This window comes from Neophocaena asiaeorientalis, unplaced genomic scaffold (genome assembly GCF_003031525.2).
Source record: "Neophocaena asiaeorientalis asiaeorientalis breed wild unplaced genomic scaffold, Neophocaena_asiaeorientalis_V1.1 scaffold283, whole genome shotgun sequence".
In the NCBI taxonomy this organism is placed as follows: domain Eukaryota; kingdom Metazoa; phylum Chordata; class Mammalia; order Artiodactyla; family Phocoenidae; genus Neophocaena; species Neophocaena asiaeorientalis.
Window position 1 is genome coordinate 2,583,108 of NW_020172827.1, and position 18,148 is coordinate 2,601,255.

Here is an 18,148-nt window from a genome sequence, read left to right on the forward strand (position 1 = left end):
ACAGAAAATTCAAATGAAGCAGGGCACCAAAATAGTTCAAATTAAATAAATAAAAATATTTAAAGTTTAATTTAAACTTTAAGTGTCTGGACTCTGTACATTAAGATATACTCTTACATTACATCAAAAGGAAGTATAACCATAATGACTGTACTTAGGTTTCAAGTATTAATTACCCATCTGTTACGATTTTTCCCCCCTCTTTCAGTTTCTCTAAGAGAGCATGGAGTCTAAAAATTAAGAGCCAATTAAAATGAATTTAAGATTCAGGTTCTTTCATATTACAGTCAAATCAATCTAAAAATAAGCATAGTTTCATAGTTAAGTCACTTGGAAAGCTAGGAAATTTGACATATATTTCAAGAAAACTGTTATATACACAGAACCTAAACTGCTAAAGAAGTCTCAGTTGTACATTAATGACCTTATTTACTGTATTCCATCAACGTAAGGGACTTTATTGTACTTATGAAGAAACTGAGGCCCAGCAAAGGAGAAGTGACTTCTCAGAGACCACACAGGTATTTTATGCCAAAGCCAGGATGAGAATTCAAGTTTCCCAACTCCCAACACAATGATCTCTATATATACTATGCTACTGCTTTCTTTGATTATGCATTTTTATCACCAGGATCAATTCATTCAACAAATACTTATTGATTACCTACTAAATGCCGAGCACTTTTCTGAGCACTAGGGATAAATGAATGAACAAAACACACACAAATCCTCACCCTCACAGGAAGATTATGGAATTAAAATATAATACCCTCTAAAATAAAAAATATACAATTGGAATATATGAAACTGGTGTGAGGGCTGCAACTTCAGGAAAGGAAGAACAGGCCTATGGGAACCGCAGACTGTAGTTTCCAAACAATGTACGGTGAGACGAATATATGCTTCCTTGTCCAAAATCATTCCTATCCAGTTTGTTTTCCCTGGGAGGAAAGGATACAGGCAGGAGAAAGTGGGGATTATGAAGATATATGGAACAAAATGAACAAAATGGGGTGGAACTAAGGTGTATCTCAGGGGCTAGAGCTCTTTTTCTACCTGAGCAGCCCTCTTAAAATGTAATAAGACTTTTTAAAATTGGGTGTTTGAAGATTGGGATGACTAGAAGGTAAACAGGCGTAAAACCAAGTAGAGGGGGAAAAGGACTACCACTGAGACATGAAAAGAAAGGTATAGAAAAGCATCTATGCTAGAAACCTTGGCACATCCTTGACTCCCTACTCTATCTTCAATCAAGCACCAAGTTCTATTAATTATACCTCATAAATACTTATGAAATCTACCTCTTCCCCTCCTCCTTACTATCACTTCCTTAGTTAGGATTTCTAACATCTCTTACCTATATTACTTTCAAGTCTCCTAACAGATCTGCCTCCAAACTTGTTCCCTTAAATCCATCTTCTACATAAATGCAGTCAGATCTACTTAAAAGGCAAAACTGAACAAAATCTTGATACTCCCCAGCTTAAAATCCTTCCATGGCTTTTCATCCCTACAAGATCATGTTTCTTTTTTTTTGGCCACGCCACGCAGCATGTGGGAAATTAGTTCCCCCATGGGGGATAAGACGCACCCCCTGCAATGGAAGCGTGGAGTCTTAACTACTGAACTGCCAGGGAAGTCCCAAGATCATGTTTCACTATCACCTGCAAGTCCTGCATCTGGCCCCTGCTTACTTCTGCAGCCACATTTCCAAGCACTCCCGTAAATTTTTATGTTCTTACAATACCAAACAACTTTAAGTTCCGGTATATATGATGCTTTTCTCTTGATTCAGTGTGTTTGTTCATAAAGTCTCTTCTACCTTGGGTGACCAAGTGTCCCAGTCTTCCCTGGACTGTTCCAGTTTTAGCTCTGAAAATCTCACATCCCAATAAACTCCTCGGACTAGACAAATTCGGATGGTTGGCTACCCTACTTCCACCTAGACTGTTTTATCCTACCCCATCAAACCCTTTCCTAGCTAGCCTGTACTCAACTTTTAAGCCTCAGCTCTTGTGTCACCTCCTTCGACAATCTTGATTCCTTAAACAATACTATTCTAAAAAGCTTTCTACAATTATGAAAATATCCTACATCTGTGCTGTCAATACAGTAGTCACTAGCTATATGTAGCTACTGAGCAATGAAATGTGACCAGTATGATTGAGGAACTAAAATTTCAACTTCATTTATTAATTATTTTAATTAATTTAAAATCTGAACAGTCAAATGTAGCTACAGGCTGCTGTATTGGACAATGCAGTCTTAGACACCGGATTAGAAGTCCTTTCTTTATGCTTCCAGAATATTCCAAGCACATCTCTATCATTATACTCACCGAGTTTATACATTTTGTTATAATGATCTGTTTATGTACTTAACAATGCAACTGGATGGCAGGCTCCTGGAGGACGAGGACTTCTTCATCTTTGTATCCTCAGTAATTGGCAAGTGGTTAGTTGCTCAGTATTGTAGTATATGCTCAATATTGCTTAATGAATCAGCAATATAATAAAAGCTGATCTGAAGATACCCTACACCAAAAATCCCTTTTCTGGGACAGGAGTCTTTGATAAAGCTGGTAGGCTGAAGAGGCACTTAAAGCCTGAAAGGCTGAGAGGACACTAAAGTGACACCATTTTTATGAAGTTCTATTACACTTTTTTCAATTATGTCCAAACAGAAGCTCTAACCATATGTAGTGTCAAGGTAGACTGTATGTATACATGGCTTAAGAAGAATACAGCAGTACAGGTTTATGATATATCCCAACACTACTGTGCTTGGTTCCTGAAGATTTTTCAACTCAAATTGTTTTTAGGTACCCACCGTATACACATAAAGTAGGTTTTGTTGGTTTCAAATAATTCAGAAATAAGTTAACATTCGTCTGGTTTTGGAGGGGATAAAAGAAACAGAGTCAAGTTTCCTATGACCTTGATGGGCTTAGTTGGTAGGAAATGCTAAGATGCCTCAAGAAGCGTAAACACTACAAGCACTATAACATTTAAAGTCCTAGACAATGAAAGAGTTTTCAGAAATCCAGAAATGCCCATGTGGGAAACAGCAAACCTGATCTAATAGAAATGTTACCAATAGGGAAGCAATTTCATGTACTCCCCAAGTTACGAACGATAAACTTGTAAATATCTCCATAAAGCCACAGTTAGGTTTATATACCTCCCCTCTCCCCAGTAACCTCAATGCCTAGTCTAAAGTTTTTCCATTTTCAGTTTTCTCCATTCCCAGCTCATTAATCGTATTTCAGATCCTCCTAATCTCTCTCTCTCTGTCTGTCTGTCTCTCTCTCTCTCTTACTCTCTCTCTCTCTCTCTCTCAATACCCACGTTCTCTTTTACCCTCTTTATTTTCTTTCCGGTCTTAGAAAATTATTAAACTCCTTCTCTATCTCTCTTCCATTATGACTACCAAACCCTGACTCTAATAAAACTGCTAGGCAAAGATTTATTCTATTCATTCTCATTATTTTAAAATGTAAGATTCAAGTTTTACAAGGATATTCTGTTAGACACAATGAGAAATGAAACATTTAAGTCCTTAAAAGTACTTAAAACATCCTTTTAGAGTTTCTATCTCTCATACTGTAATCATATATACTTTTCTTTAAGCCTCAATGATTTAAGTAAATTTTAAATGTTATTTCCTAACCAATTTTACTTTTAATTACCAGCAATACAAAAGAGGAACAAAAACAAAACCAACTATTGTCCCTAAAAATAAAGTTTTTACATTACATTATGGGTTAAATATGCTTATGAAGACAGGTTTGTCAATATAACCACCATGTAATACATGGTTTTATAAGAATAATCCAACTGTATTGAAAATAATAAACTGTATTGAAAAAAGTATCTTTTTTTAAATAACCTGCTTTTCCCTTATCAAGAAACTTTGTTTCCTCAAGTGAATAATTTCTGGGAAAGTCACATTAGTAAGTCAAAATAAGTGCAAACAATTTATTTTGAAATGATGATTTATATTGTTTATTAGCAGCAATCAAATATTTGAGCATAATGCTTCATGTAATTATGAGAACAATTTTGGCTGAGATGATGCAATAAAAGCTAGTTAATTAACTCTTAACTTCTAGTACCCCAAATAGTTAAGAGTATACTGAAATAAGTAAAAGTGTTTGACTGGTTCTCTATTGCTCTGTGTGTAACTTAGCCCTTAACTGTTGTCAGTTAACTAGCATAACTCCTCTCAAAAAGTTGTTTCTTGGCCCCAATAAGGTAGGGAAGTCACTGTCTCAGTCTAATGTTATTTTCATCTTGGTGGTGTGTTACTTAAAAGAAGTATAGCTAGGGCTTCCCTGGTGGCGCAGTGGTTGAGAGTTCGCCTGCCAATGCAGGGGACACGGGTTCGTGCCCCGGTCCGGGAAGATCCCACGTGCCGAGGAGTGGCTGGGCCCGTGAGCCATGGCCGCGGAGCCTGTGCTCTGCAACGAGAGAGGCCGCGGCAGTGAGAGGCCCGTGTACCGCAAAAAAAAAAAAAAAAAAAAAAAAAAAAAAAGAAGTATAGCTAGTGAACCTCCTCCTAAGATTCACTCACCCTTAGTTTTCTCCTTTGAGAAAACTCAACATCTAGAAGCCCAAGGCTTCCAAGATGGTTGTACTTCCCAGCCCACCTTTCAACTGCTATGTGGACATAAGAAGGGAGAAAACTATGTCTAAAACCTTCTACACCTCCCCTGAAGATCTAGAATTTAAAGGTTCCAAGCCGAGTGCTGGAAATAAATATTCTATGTCATTCAGTGTTCACTTGTCCTGTGTGAACTATTCTTTATGGCATTCAGAACCTCAGGATTTAATACAGAGGAGAATCATACCTCAATTCCTCCATTTGAAAGGAATTCTATACACCCTTTTACTACTGAACTTTTGGAATACACCTCTATGAAATTTAAGGAAATTTCATGGAGAGAAAAAACTGGAAATATAAAGGAGATATATTTATATTCTAGGATGATTTATTATCCAAGATGACAGACAAAAGGAAACATTAAAATTCTAAAAGGGAATACTCTAATTATAAAGAAGCTACATTTCTTGTAGCTATTGGAATCCACTAGTAGCAACGATGACATCCATTCTGACCAAAGAATGAACAAACCTCAAGCCAATCTATCACACATTTTTTTTGACAGCATTAGGCTTTGTACAATAAGTTAATATAATTTAACTAAGAAAGGAACACGTCACCATTTACCTTAGTCAATAACCAGTGACGGGACTTCCCTGGTGGCGCAGTGGTTAAGAATCGGGCACCACAACTACTGAGCCTGCGCTCTAAAGCCTGCAAGCCACAACTACTGAGCCGATGTGCCACAACTACTGAAGCCCGCGCGCCTAGAGCCCATGCTCCACAACAGGAGAGGCTACTGCAATGAGAAGCCCACGCACTGCAACCCCGCTCACCACAACTAGAGAAAGCCCAGGCACAGCAACAAAGATCCAATGAGCCAAAAAAATTTAAAAAATAAAAAATAAATAACCAGTGACTTTTCTGTCAAAGAATATAAATCAATTAAAGTACTCACGGGGCAACTGGGTAGTCTGATCAAACTGACAGTTTGGGAGATGGGGAACATTCTCAAATAAGGAAGAGATGATCAAAATAGCAGATGCTTCTCTATAGATTAAAAGAGTTAGGTATGCCATAGACATTTCTATATTCTGAGTTGTTTTGAATGGAAGACCAATTAATAACATGCCTTTAAAATTTCATGTAGATTGGGAGAAGCAAAATTTAAATGAAATGCCTGATACAGCCTTCTTTTATAGAAAATCCAAATAGCATAGATAAACATCTAGAATAAATATATTAATTCAGGGCCCCAAATAAATTTCAAAAATGTCCTCCCATATTTCCAAGTCACCAAGAAAGGAGATACACACCCCATTCAGCAAAGCTTCAGAATGCCTGCTCTCCCTTCTCTGGTCACCTTCTGGGGAATATCTCCCTCTCATCATAGTCTCTGTTGAGGTTCAACCTTATGAATATTCCTAACATCCCCTGCCCTGCCACTACTGACCAAAAAGGAGGCCAATCCATAGACTTACCCATGACCTACAGCATAAAAAGATGAGCTGAGCTAGTTGGATTCCTTCTTGCAGGAATTTAAACCAGAAAATATTGGGAAAGTAAATCATTTAACTGTGGGAGCAGAAACAGCAAAATAGTAATGTAGAACTGGCTCTTGAACTTTAGTTCATCTAAAAATTATCTGGGCAGCTTGTTAAAAAAGCAGGCTCCTGTGTCCCATGTCCAGAAATGCTGATTCAGTAAAGCCTGGGAGTAAGACTCAGAACCCTTCATTTGTAACAAGTATCTCAAGCAATACTGATATAGGTGGTCTAGAGAGCACATTATGAGTAATACCGATATAGAAAGAACCAGAGGAGACAAGCCAAAGTTAGGCACAGGCAAAAATTAAATGCTACGGAAGCACTGCAGAGAAAGTGGGGAAGCTGAACAACAGAAGAGAGAGAAGTACTAAAAATTAATAGTGGAGCCCAATGTCTGGCTTTATCCCAGGGCTTGCTCTGCCTGCAGGAATTGCTTTAACACAGTTCCTGCCTTCCTGTAACCAAATAGTTCAGCTTTTCCTGAGTTCTGGATCACATGTATCCTTAAATTCCTCATTACTTGAGGTAACTTGACTGCAGCCAAAAGATCTAAATAAAATTCATACATCAAAAGTAGTTTCTCTTTTATGAGACGGAAACGTAAAATAACCAAGACATCTGCTCCTGAAATTAAGAATGGGAAACATAAAATCTTCAGACACCTCAGTTTCAAATTAATGTCTCTATCCAAGACCATTATCTCTAAGAGCTTCACCTAGTGATATCAATGACATTTTGCTTCTCTAAAACACTGAATATTGCTGACCACACCCCTCTTACTAAAAACTCCCTTCTTTCAATGCAGCAATATCATTCTTTATAGTCTCCCCATTACTGTATATATATGTTTGCTTTTTTAAAAATAAATTTATTTATTTTTGGCTGCACTGGGTTTTCGTTGCTGCTCGCGGGCTTTCTCTAGTTGCGGCGAGCGGGGGCTACTCTTTGTTGCGGTGCACGGGCTTCTCATTGCAGTGGCTTCTCTTGTGGAGCACGGGCTCTAGGCACATGGGCTTCAGTAGTTGTGGCTCGTGGGCTCTAGAGCGCAGGCTCAGTAGTTGTGGCGCATGGGCTTAGCTGCTCTGCAGCATGTGGGATCTTCCTGGATCAGGGCTTGTACCCGTGTCCCCTGCATTGGCAGGTGGATTCTTAACCTCTGTGCCACCAGGGAAGTCATACCTATATATTTTTTATTTTAAAGAAACCCAAGTGGGGAATCTGAGCAAAGGGAAAGTAAGGGTTGCATAATAACAAAATTGTAGATAGGGTCAGTCTACAAAAATACATTTAACTGGTCTTATAAAGTTGCTGGAGATGAACAGCAAATCTGACTCTATGCTTATTAGCAGCCAGTCTCAAAGTAGAGGGAAAAACCATCAGTTCAAGCACAGGGTCAATAAGATAAAAAATAAATCAATTATTTATGAGAATCACTGCTTGTCTTGACACTGAAAACTACTATAAAGTTTCCATAATTTCTCGTCAAAGGGGTATCATGCAATGTTGTAGATAATGTTCTCAAAGATAGTCCATAGCAACTACAGTAAATTTTATCTGGCTGAGTTTTTCATGACATGTCTAATAGTGCAAATGTCAAGGAGAAATAGAGTAGAAGCAATTTTATAAAGTCCAAAACTATATACAAGTTTAGGTTTACAGATTTCTGATAGTCTGGTTTAATTTAGGAGTAAAATTTATAAATCTACAGAATGGATAGGATGTTGGTCCTTCAAGCAACTCCTAACAAATATTATGTCTTGTAACTCCTATTAGATTTTGACAAGCAACTCTTCATAAATATTATTTCTTTTACCTTCTGATGACATTTTGGTGAGCAAACAATTTAAGGTAGCATTCCATGGTAAAATAATTTTGAGTATAGATAGTTTGTGCTGTCAATTTTAAGGGTAGTGGGTAATGTGCCTTCCATTTTTATATCTTGCCTATACTTTATAGCAAAGCTACTCCAAAGAATTACCCATGTTCAATGTCTTTACTTCCTCACCATGCATTATCTCCCTAATCTATACAATCTGGCTTCTATCCCTTATCATGCCACGGAAATTATTCTTGCTAAATCACTAATTATCTCTGTTTTGCCTCTTAGATATTTAATACCCAGCCTCTAACACTTCCTGTCCTCTGAAACTCTCCCCTCAACTTCCGTGACACAACTCCTTTCCAACTTCCCTGGCAATACCTTTCCAAGCTCCACTTCTTCTTCTACCCCTTAAATTTCTATGTCTCAAAACTCTCCATCCTTAGCTCTTTGCTTTTCTTACTTTATATGGTCTCCCTGTGTGATTTCATTTACCTTGTGGACTCAATTATAATTTATAATCATATGATTCTAAATTCTATTTGTAGCCTTTATCTCTCTGCCAGCTCCAAACCATACATCCAACAGTGTACCAAGTATTTCCGCCCTGTTGTCACACAGACACTGCAAATCTAACATGTTCAAACCTGAAATCATCCTCTCCTCTTCCTCATCCCAATCTGCAATTTCTCTGATTATTTCCTCTCCTAATCAGAAATCTGGGCTTTTTCCCAGATTCATTCATCTCTACATACCCTACATCTAAAAAGTCTGCAAGTCCTGGGATTTCCCTGGTGGCACAGTGGTTAAGAATCCGCCTGCCAATGCAGGGGACTTGGGTTCAATCCCTGGTCCGGGATGATCCCACATGCTATGGAGCAACTAGGCCCATGTGCCACAACTACTGAGCCTGTGCTCTAGAGCCCACGAGCCACAACTACTGAGCCTGCGTGCCACAACTACTGAAGCCCGTGCACCTAGAGCCTGTGCTCCGCAACGAAGAGAAGCCACTGCAATGAGAAGGCCACGCACCGCAATGAAGAGTATCCCCCGCTTGCCGCAGCTAGAGAAAGCCTGTGTGCAGCAACGAAGACCCAATGCAGCCAAATAAATAAATAAAATTAAGAGAAAAAAAAAAAGGCCTTCAAGTCCTGTTACATCTACTTCCTCTATATCCATTGAATCTGCACCATTCCCATTGTCAATGCCTAGGTTCAGGTTCTTGCCATTTGCATGCCTAGGATACTTAAAAAGCCTCATAACTTCCCTGCCTCCAGAATGATCCCCTCTCTGATTTATCCTCCAAACTACTGCCAGAGTTGTCTTCCTTAAAATCTGATTTCAAATCTGTTTAAATCCCTTAATGGTTACAGGAAGACTTCTGCATACGTTAACCTCCTTACCTTAGTTTAGGCCCTACTTATTTCTCTAGCCTTGTCTGCTTGTACTTTACACATACCTTCTTTTTTAGTTGTTATACTAAACTATTTATAGTTCCAGGTATATACCTTGCTATTTGATCCCTCTATGCTTTTGTATATGCCTATCCTTCTACCGAGAATATACAAGGCTTAAAAATGCAGATTCTTGGGACTTCCCTGGTGGCGCAGTGGTTAAGAATCTGCCTGCCAATGCAGGGGACACGGGATCGAGCCCTGGTCTGGGAAGATCCCAGATGCCGTGGAGCAACTAAGCCCATGTGCCACAACTACCGAGCCTGTGCTCTAGAGCCTGCAAGCCACTGAGCCCGCGTGCCTAGAGCCGTGCTCCACAACAAGAGAAGCCACCACAGTGAGAAGCCCACGCACTGCAAGGAAGGGTAGCCCCCGCTTGCTGCAACTACAGAAAGCCCACGTGCAGCAACGAAGACCCACAGCAGCCAAACATAAATAAATAAATAAATTTATTTTAAAAAACTGCAGATTCTTAAAGTTATGAATGACTAGGTTCAAACCCCTTCTCTACCACTGACTTAATCCATCATACCACCGAATGACCAAGAGCAAGTTACTTAAACCTCAATTTTCTCATCTCTAAAATTGAGGTAACACTGTTCACTACCACATACCATTGTTAAGAGAATTAAAAAATGTCAAGTGCTTACTTCAGGGTGTTGCAGATGGTAAGAACTCAACTGATCAGTATTTTATTTATTTATATTTTTACTTAGTTAACGCACACTAAAGCTTCAAGATTCAGCTTAAGCATTATCTCTTAAAGAAAACCTGGTCCTCTAGATTGGTTTGGATATCCTTTCTTCTTTACTTTTATGACACTCAGAATATCTCTCTAAAAAGTAAGTATTACACTGTATTGATCTGTTTTTCCTCTTTAGACCTCTTAAAACAGCAATCCCCAACCTTTCTGGCACCAGGGACCGGTCTCGTGGAAGACAATTTTTCCACAGACGAGGAGGGCGGGTGTGTGTGTGTGGGGATGGTTCAGGTGGTAGTGCATACGATGAAGAGTTATGGGGAGCGGCAGATGAACCTTCGCTCCCTCACCCACCCACTACTCACCCCTTGCTGTGTGGCCCCATAATGGTCCGTGGTCCAGGCATTGGGGACCCCTGTCTTAAAAGACAGAATTTTTTCCTACTTTGTTTCTCCAATGCCCACCAGAGTGACTGACACATACAGAGCAGATGTACAGTAGCATCTTGCCATGGAACTAAATGAATAAGCCATTTAGAACATATCTGATACCCCTACACTAAACTGACAAGCTTTAACCAGAACAGAACAATTGTATAGTCTAGCCTGGTAGAGTAATCTCCCAGGATTTAACAGCAGTGACCTAGGCATAGAGACATAGTTTCTGAGCCAAATACACAATTTCACAACCATTTTGTTCTGACTGTAGAATCAGGAAGCATCATAAAGTATAAATAGAAATCACAGGCAGTCACTTATAAGTTGTCTTTTTGGAACTGAACTACATTCTGTATTAAATTCTAAATTACACTGGAAAACCAAAAACATATAATTATTTTGCAGACTAGGTAAAATTGCTCAGCAGAAAATTTCCTACATCTTGGTAGATCTCCATCACCAGTCAATTCTCAGTAAGGAAGTTATGGCAACAATAAATACAAGTAACTCAGACTTAACTGGAAATAATCATCTCAGATAAGAAAAACAATACCCTTTTACAAACTATGCCAAGAACCTTCAGCCAAGTTCAAAAGCCATGACTGTCAACACCATTTCACTAAACTGAAATTTCAAACCTAAGAGCAAAAACGAGAGAATCAAGTAAGATAACATATGCAAGTGCTTTGTAGACCATAAAACTATACAAACGTAAGTTACCACTACTAAATACTTTATTCCATTTTCATTATCTAAGAATTTATTTCTTCCAAGAAACTTCAATATTTTGTATACCAATAACTCATCTTACCTATTTTCTTTTTTTGTTGTCGACCAGCTGACTCCGTTATTGTTTCCTTCTTCTTTTCCACTGTAAACAACATAGTAACACAGTAAAAATTAATTATGCATTACACAAAAGAAACAAAGAATGTTTTATCACAGCTGAACCAATGAAAGAAGCTTACAAGAAAGTTACACGCTGCCTTTGATTATGGTCATGGTTAACTGGTATGCTCCCACACCTGCTGACAGTAAAAGGTAGACACAATATTCTAAAAATAAAACAGCAATATTGTAAGCATCATTAATTAAATACCCATAAAGGACTTTATAAACACAAAGTCATAATCAAAACTGAGATGATTTTCAGACCATTAGCTGTGGGTGATTGCCTTAGGTAGAGTCTAAGCACAATTTAAAAATTCTGCTCTCAGGTGATTAATTGTAGTACCATTCTCATATTCACCATAGAAGGTGGGCATTCATTCATTCAGTTATTGGCTGCCTAAGTTAACAGGCACCATTCTAGGTAAATAAAAAGATAAACATGGTTCTTGCCCTCTAAAAAGCAATTTAGTGAGGGCACATAATCAAGTAACAATTATAGTACAGAAAAATGGCAACACATACACAGGGTAGGAAGATCAGGAGAGCCAAAAAAGCTACGACTAATTTTTTTTGAGGCTTTTCAATTAATATGACGATAGAGTAACAGTAAGCTTTTGAAGAAGAATAGTGTTAACTATTTAATATTTACTATCTTTAATCACCTATGAATGGACTAGCAATAGATACACCAAAAATTACCTTTACTCTATTTACATTATCTGTTTCTTATACTATCTTAGTATACTTCCTTTACTAGCAAATAGTACAGTACATGCATTATTTCTGAAAGCTGCATTAAAGAGAAATGGCAGGTAGGAATCTTTCCCTTAGTATATTAAGTATGCTGAATTCTAAAAGCAAAATTGGTGTTACTCCTTTATAAAAGAGATATAAAATTCAATTTAACTCCACTATTACAAATAAAATGGTAAAGTTCTGACTAAAATAAAATGGAAAAGTTCTGACTATAATAAAATGTGTGTGTGTGAATTGGGTGTCTAAGTGACAGGTACTGTTCTAGGTAGATAAAAAGATAAAACATGACATATATAGGGGGAAAAAAGAGGTTTTTTTTGTTTGTTTGTTTGGCCGCACCAGGCGGCATGTAGGATCATAGTTCCCTGACCAGGGATCTAACCCATGTGCCCTGCAGTGGAAGTTTGGAGTCTTAACCACTGGACCACCAGGGAAGTCCCAAGACAGAGATTTAGAATGAACTACTAGTATGAGATCATAAAAGGAAATTAAGTCAAATTCTACAAGATGTTACAGAAATAACATTTTAAAAGACAAAATGGACAGAAACATTGATGCTTTATTCTTTATCATTATTATTAACCAAAGAAAAAAATATTTCTTTCCCACCTCAGAAGGACTATAACACAGCTAAGCTACTTGGCATTTAACCATGACTGCATAAAGAACAAGGGGAAAAAAAAAGTCAGAAGGCTAGAGAATAGAAACATAAGATAATACAATGAACATTAACCTGATCTTCTAGCACACTGGATTAAGACTAAATAAATCTTTTCTAGGGATAATATAAATTAACCTAATGGTTTTTTAACCTCATGAATTTGCGAAGAAACTCTTTTTGCTGATATTTATTCACCAGAACCTCACCCTATAACAACAAATGGAGATACTGGACTTCCCTGGTGGCGCAGTGGTTAAGAATCTGCCTGCCAATGCAGGGGACACGGGTTCGAGCCCTGGTCCGGGAAGATCCCACATGCCGCAGGGCAACTAAGCCCGTGCGCCACAACTACCGAGACTGCGATCTAGAGCTCGCAAGCCACAACTACTAAGCCCGCGTGCCACAACTACTGAAGCCCGCACGCCTAGAGCCCGTGCTCTGCAACAAGAGAAGCCACCGCAATGAGAAGCACGCGCATCGCAACTAAGAGTAGCCCCTGCTCGCAGCAACTAGAGAAAGCCCGCACACAGCAATGAAGACCCAAGGCAGCCAAAAATAAATTAATTAATTAATTTTTAAAAATAAAGGGAGATCCTCCTCTAAAAAAGAAAAAGAAAGAAAAGAAATGGAGATATCAGAGTTGACAAAAATAAAAGACGTCTACTATGAAACACATTTTTTGCCCATGACCTGGTATTGCTGCATTCTGAATTAGAGTTGTCAAACAGTTTATAAATTACTCTAAAAGCTTTATCCTGTTGCACTGTAAACTAAAGAAATACTTCATACTTTACAATAATTCGTACTTAATAAATGTTCTCAAATAAATAATTTTGTTACAAGAATCCAATTACATATAGTACTTTAATCTTTCTCATTTACTGAAGTGTTCTTTCATTGGTCTACATTATTAAAGTGACACAACGAAAAAAGACTTACTGACGTTTAGAGCACACTCGTTAAGTCTAGTGACCACCTAAATCAAACAGCTTGGTACCTTTATGAAAGCATCTTTTGTCAAAGGCCCCACCACAATAGGACAGCTTTGTAGGTAACACCAGTATTCTCCAAATAATGCCTCAGATCAGATCTGCTCAAGATACGAAATCTACACCTAATTCTGATTCAAATATATTTATATTTCTTTGTATTCCTCAAAAACCCTACAAATTTTTTTTGAGGTTTTAATTATTTTTTTCATTTCATTTTATTCTTTTACATTTTGAGCCTGTGATTCCCATCGCTTTATTACAGAACAAAGAGTAGATGAAATAGCAAGGCTTCCTTTCAGTTTGGTTTATTACTATTGATTGGTTTGTTCACTGAAATGTGTGAAAATACACTTTAGTCACCTTAAATTCATTATTAGCTATCAAAGTCCAAAATGTACTGACTGATTCAAAATTGTTTCAATAGACAGAAAATTTCTACTTTTTCAACTGTGACTGCCTACTTATTTATACTCATAAAGAATTTCTGTTTGCCTGAAGTTGTGAATAGATTAGATTTTTATATAAGTTTAAAATATCAGGTAGTAACTATTTTAATAGTCTACAAGTTGGTGATCATCCAATGAGAGTGGTCACTGGAAAACATTTTAAAGAACAGATACATGTATATGTATAACTGAAACACTTTGCTGTACACCTGAAAGTAACATAATGTTGTTAATCAACTATACTCCAATACAAAATAGTTAAAAAAATAAATAACCAAAGTAAAACACTCATTTATTTTAAAGAGTCAGTTTTAAAGATAAGCGATGGTCTTATGCTTGCCCCCACTCCCTATTTCCTTCATTTCAAAGAGCAACCACTTTTACCTCTTTTAGCTAATTATTTTGATATTTACCCCTATATCCTTTTTTCTTTTTTGGTAGCACCGGTGGCTTGTGGGATCTCAGTTCCCCGATCAGGGACTGAACCCAGGCCATGGCAGTGAAAGCACCGAATCCTAACCATTACACCACCAAGGAACTCCCATAAAGTTTTTTTTTTTTCTTTTAACCCCTATATCTTGAAATAAGCTAGTTACATCATAAAATCCATTGTTATAGTTGTAATTTTGGTTAAATGTGAGTTCAACATTTACAAAATTATGATCATGAAAATACTGTTCACAGGTAATTTATGTAGCAAATTATTTAACTTCCTGCAAGTTTTTCCTAGATTTATGGCATTTTAAAATTTGTTTGGTTGTCTCCGTACTTATCACTAATTCAGCCCCAAATTCTTAGTTAGCTGTCTAAATCTTTCCTGTACAAAGTCAGATCCTTAGGCATTATAAATTTTCCTGAAGAAGTTTCTCCTAGCACCCTCTTACAAGCTAAACCTGGTGCACAGCTGACATTCCTAAGAATGTCAGATCTAAATCTGCCTTCATCATCGTCCGGGCAATTCCCTTCACCTGAGTCCTGTGTTGGAGCTCTTGTTTCCTGGAGTTCATATCTTCCTTTTTTTTTTGGTTTACTCATTTGTTTTGGTGTAGTGTATTTTCCAATAGTTGGCTGAGATAAAATTTTTTAAGGCCTTGCATATCGGATAATTTCCTCAAAGGATCCTTTATGTCTGATATGTTTTTATTTCTGTCATTTCCATGTGACACTTTTTTATAGTTTCCATCTCCTGAAAATCCCCATCTGTTCATGCATATTGTCTACATTTTCCACTAGATCCTTTAACATGTTAATCATAGTTATGTATAAGTTCTATGCCTGGGCCATCTCTCTCTTTTTTTTTTTTTTCTTTTTTTCTTTGGTCACACTGCACAGCTTGCGGGATCTTAGCTCCCCAACCAGGGATTGAACCCGTGCCCCCTGCAGTGGAAGCGTGGAGTCCTAACCACTGGACCACCAGGGAATTCCCATGGGCCATCTATAAATTTGGTCCCTACAAACTTTTCTTGCCTGGATCCATATGAAATTTTGAACACAGAATGTCAGAAGGGATTATGTTTGCAATCAAGACGTTTGTTCAAAGAGGGAATTTACCTTATTTCTTCCTATTAAATATCCCATGCTAAATAATAGTTATCCATTTGATTACAAATATCTAGAAGACAGTATCTATGCCCGTTCATTGCATACTGCACTCATCATGGTGACCTCTACAGCAAGCAAGCAATCATATGTGTCAACTGATCATGTAAATGAAAATAATACATGGTTACTGAGTTCTTGTGTTTTTTTTTTTATTGAAGTATAGTTGATTTACAATGTTGTGTGAATTTCTGGTGTACAGCAAAGTGATTCAGTTATACATATATACATAAGTTCGTTTGCAGATTCTTCTCCATTATAGTTTACTACAAGCTATTGAATAGTTCCCTGTGCTATACAGTAGTACCTCGCTGTTTATGTATTTTATGTATAGTAGTTTGTATTTTCTAATCCCAAACTCCTAATTTATCCCTCCCCCAACCCTTCCCTTTTGATAATCATTAAATCTGTTTTCTATGTCTGTGCATGTTCACTGAGTTTTGATAGATTACCTGAAATAGAGGACTTAAGACCATAAGAAATGCCTTGAGACATTCCAATCATCACCAACCTACCTCATACTTATCTTCAAAGCAAGCACATTAGTCAATTATATTAAAAAATACAACCATGGAAGCTTTGCCTGGCAACTATTACTTTGAATTTAGGTGTCAGGTGAAGGAGACTTAACTTCTGTAATACAGATAACTAGAAACAAGGCAATCAGTTGTGGATACTAAGGAAGCCCAAAATCTACAGAGCAAATTCATATAAGTATTTAAGGTATGAGAATATTAATCCAAACAAATTCGAAACTAAAGGAGTTTTGTATTTCATAAGACTACTCCATGATACATGTGATATGAAGAAATTTGTCTTTGGATGCCACTGCATGCTGGCTAACTAGTTTATGATCATAGCAGAACAATTCCTCACAAAGAATACATGTGATGTTATGTTACAGAGATCATTTATTCTTTAAGCTATTCAACATGCTTTTATCAAGTAGTGAATCTATGCCAGGACCTGTGTTAAGTGCTAGAGACACAAGGGCCTTTGCCCTCATAGAAATTACAGTTCAGTTGGGGAGAGGACATTATTTGAATAATAATAATTATACATAGAAAAAACTGTAATTATGATAAGTTCTCTAAGGAGAAGTATCTGGATAAATTAAGGTCCATGATCCGAAGATTTGATCCTGCTGGGGAGACTAAATAAGGCTTTGAGATCTGAAGAATGACTAGGAGTTTATTAGACAAATGAGAAGGGAAAATTATTCCAGACAGTGGAAAAAGTAGATACAAAAGCCCAGTTCCATAGTAGGAAAAAGCAAGATTAGTTCAGAGGATGGCTAGAGAATAGAAAGGAGGGGAAAACATGATGCAGATGTAGTCGGAGAGGAAGAGAGGGAGGTACCCGACCACGCTAGACCTTGTAGGACACACCTTTGTCCTCAAAGCAATGGGAAGAAATTGAGTGTTTTAAGAAGGGCAAATAACACAATCAGATTTGTGTTTTGAAAAACTACTCCAGGTGTTACTGAACAGAATAAATTTGAGTGGCTGCAGGTGGAGCAATGAGGAGTCTATCACAGTAAATCAAATGAAATGTGACAGAAGTTTAGGCTAAGTGATGGTGGTGGAAATGAAGAGATGTGGAAAGACTGAAAACTCTTCAGGAGGACAACAGGATCAGGGGTTGAGAGTGGACTGCACATACAGGGTGATAGAAGGAAGTATTTGAATCAACAAATATTTATTAGACATTTCCCATGTGCCAGCCACTTTTCTAGGTGCATGGGATACATCAGTAAACAACAATGATTAAAAAAAAAAGAACCCTGCCCTAGTGAAGCATTCATTGTAGCAGATGAATGAAAACAAAACAAAACAGCAGGATAAGGAAGATGAGGAGTGGCAGTGGTACAGGAGGTAGGCTGACTGCAGTTTTAAATAGGGTGGTCAAGTTAAGACTCACTGAGGTGAGCTGTGAACAAAGATGTGAAGAAGATACAAGGGTTAGGTAAACAGATATCACAGAGAAGAACATTCTAGATAGAGGGAACAGCCATTAAATAGGTCCCAGCACAGGAGTGAGGCTGATGTGTAATAAGGAACAGCAAACAGGTCAGTGAGAGTGGAGCAGAGCGAATGAGAGGGAAAGAAGATCAGAGCAGTAACAGGGGACCTCTGTAGGCCACTGTAAAAACTTTGGCTTTTCCTCCGAATCAGAATGGGACACCATCACAGAGTTATGAGCAGAGAAGGGACATGATCTGATACACTTTTTTTTTTTTTTTTT

General features: G+C 37.7%; 1 protein-coding gene across 1 annotated transcript in view; it reads right to left on the reverse strand.

Annotated features, from left to right (window-relative positions):
- The window catches only part of TMCO1 (transmembrane and coiled-coil domains 1), a 46,460-nt gene that overhangs the window by 25,284 nt on the left and 3,028 nt on the right, over window positions 1-18,148 (reverse strand). Inside the window, exon 3 of the mRNA XM_024741972.1 lies at window positions 11,371-11,430. Coding sequence (XP_024597740.1) covers window positions 11,371-11,430 — 60 coding nt within the window. The remainder of the gene's footprint in view (window positions 1-11,370; window positions 11,431-18,148) is intronic.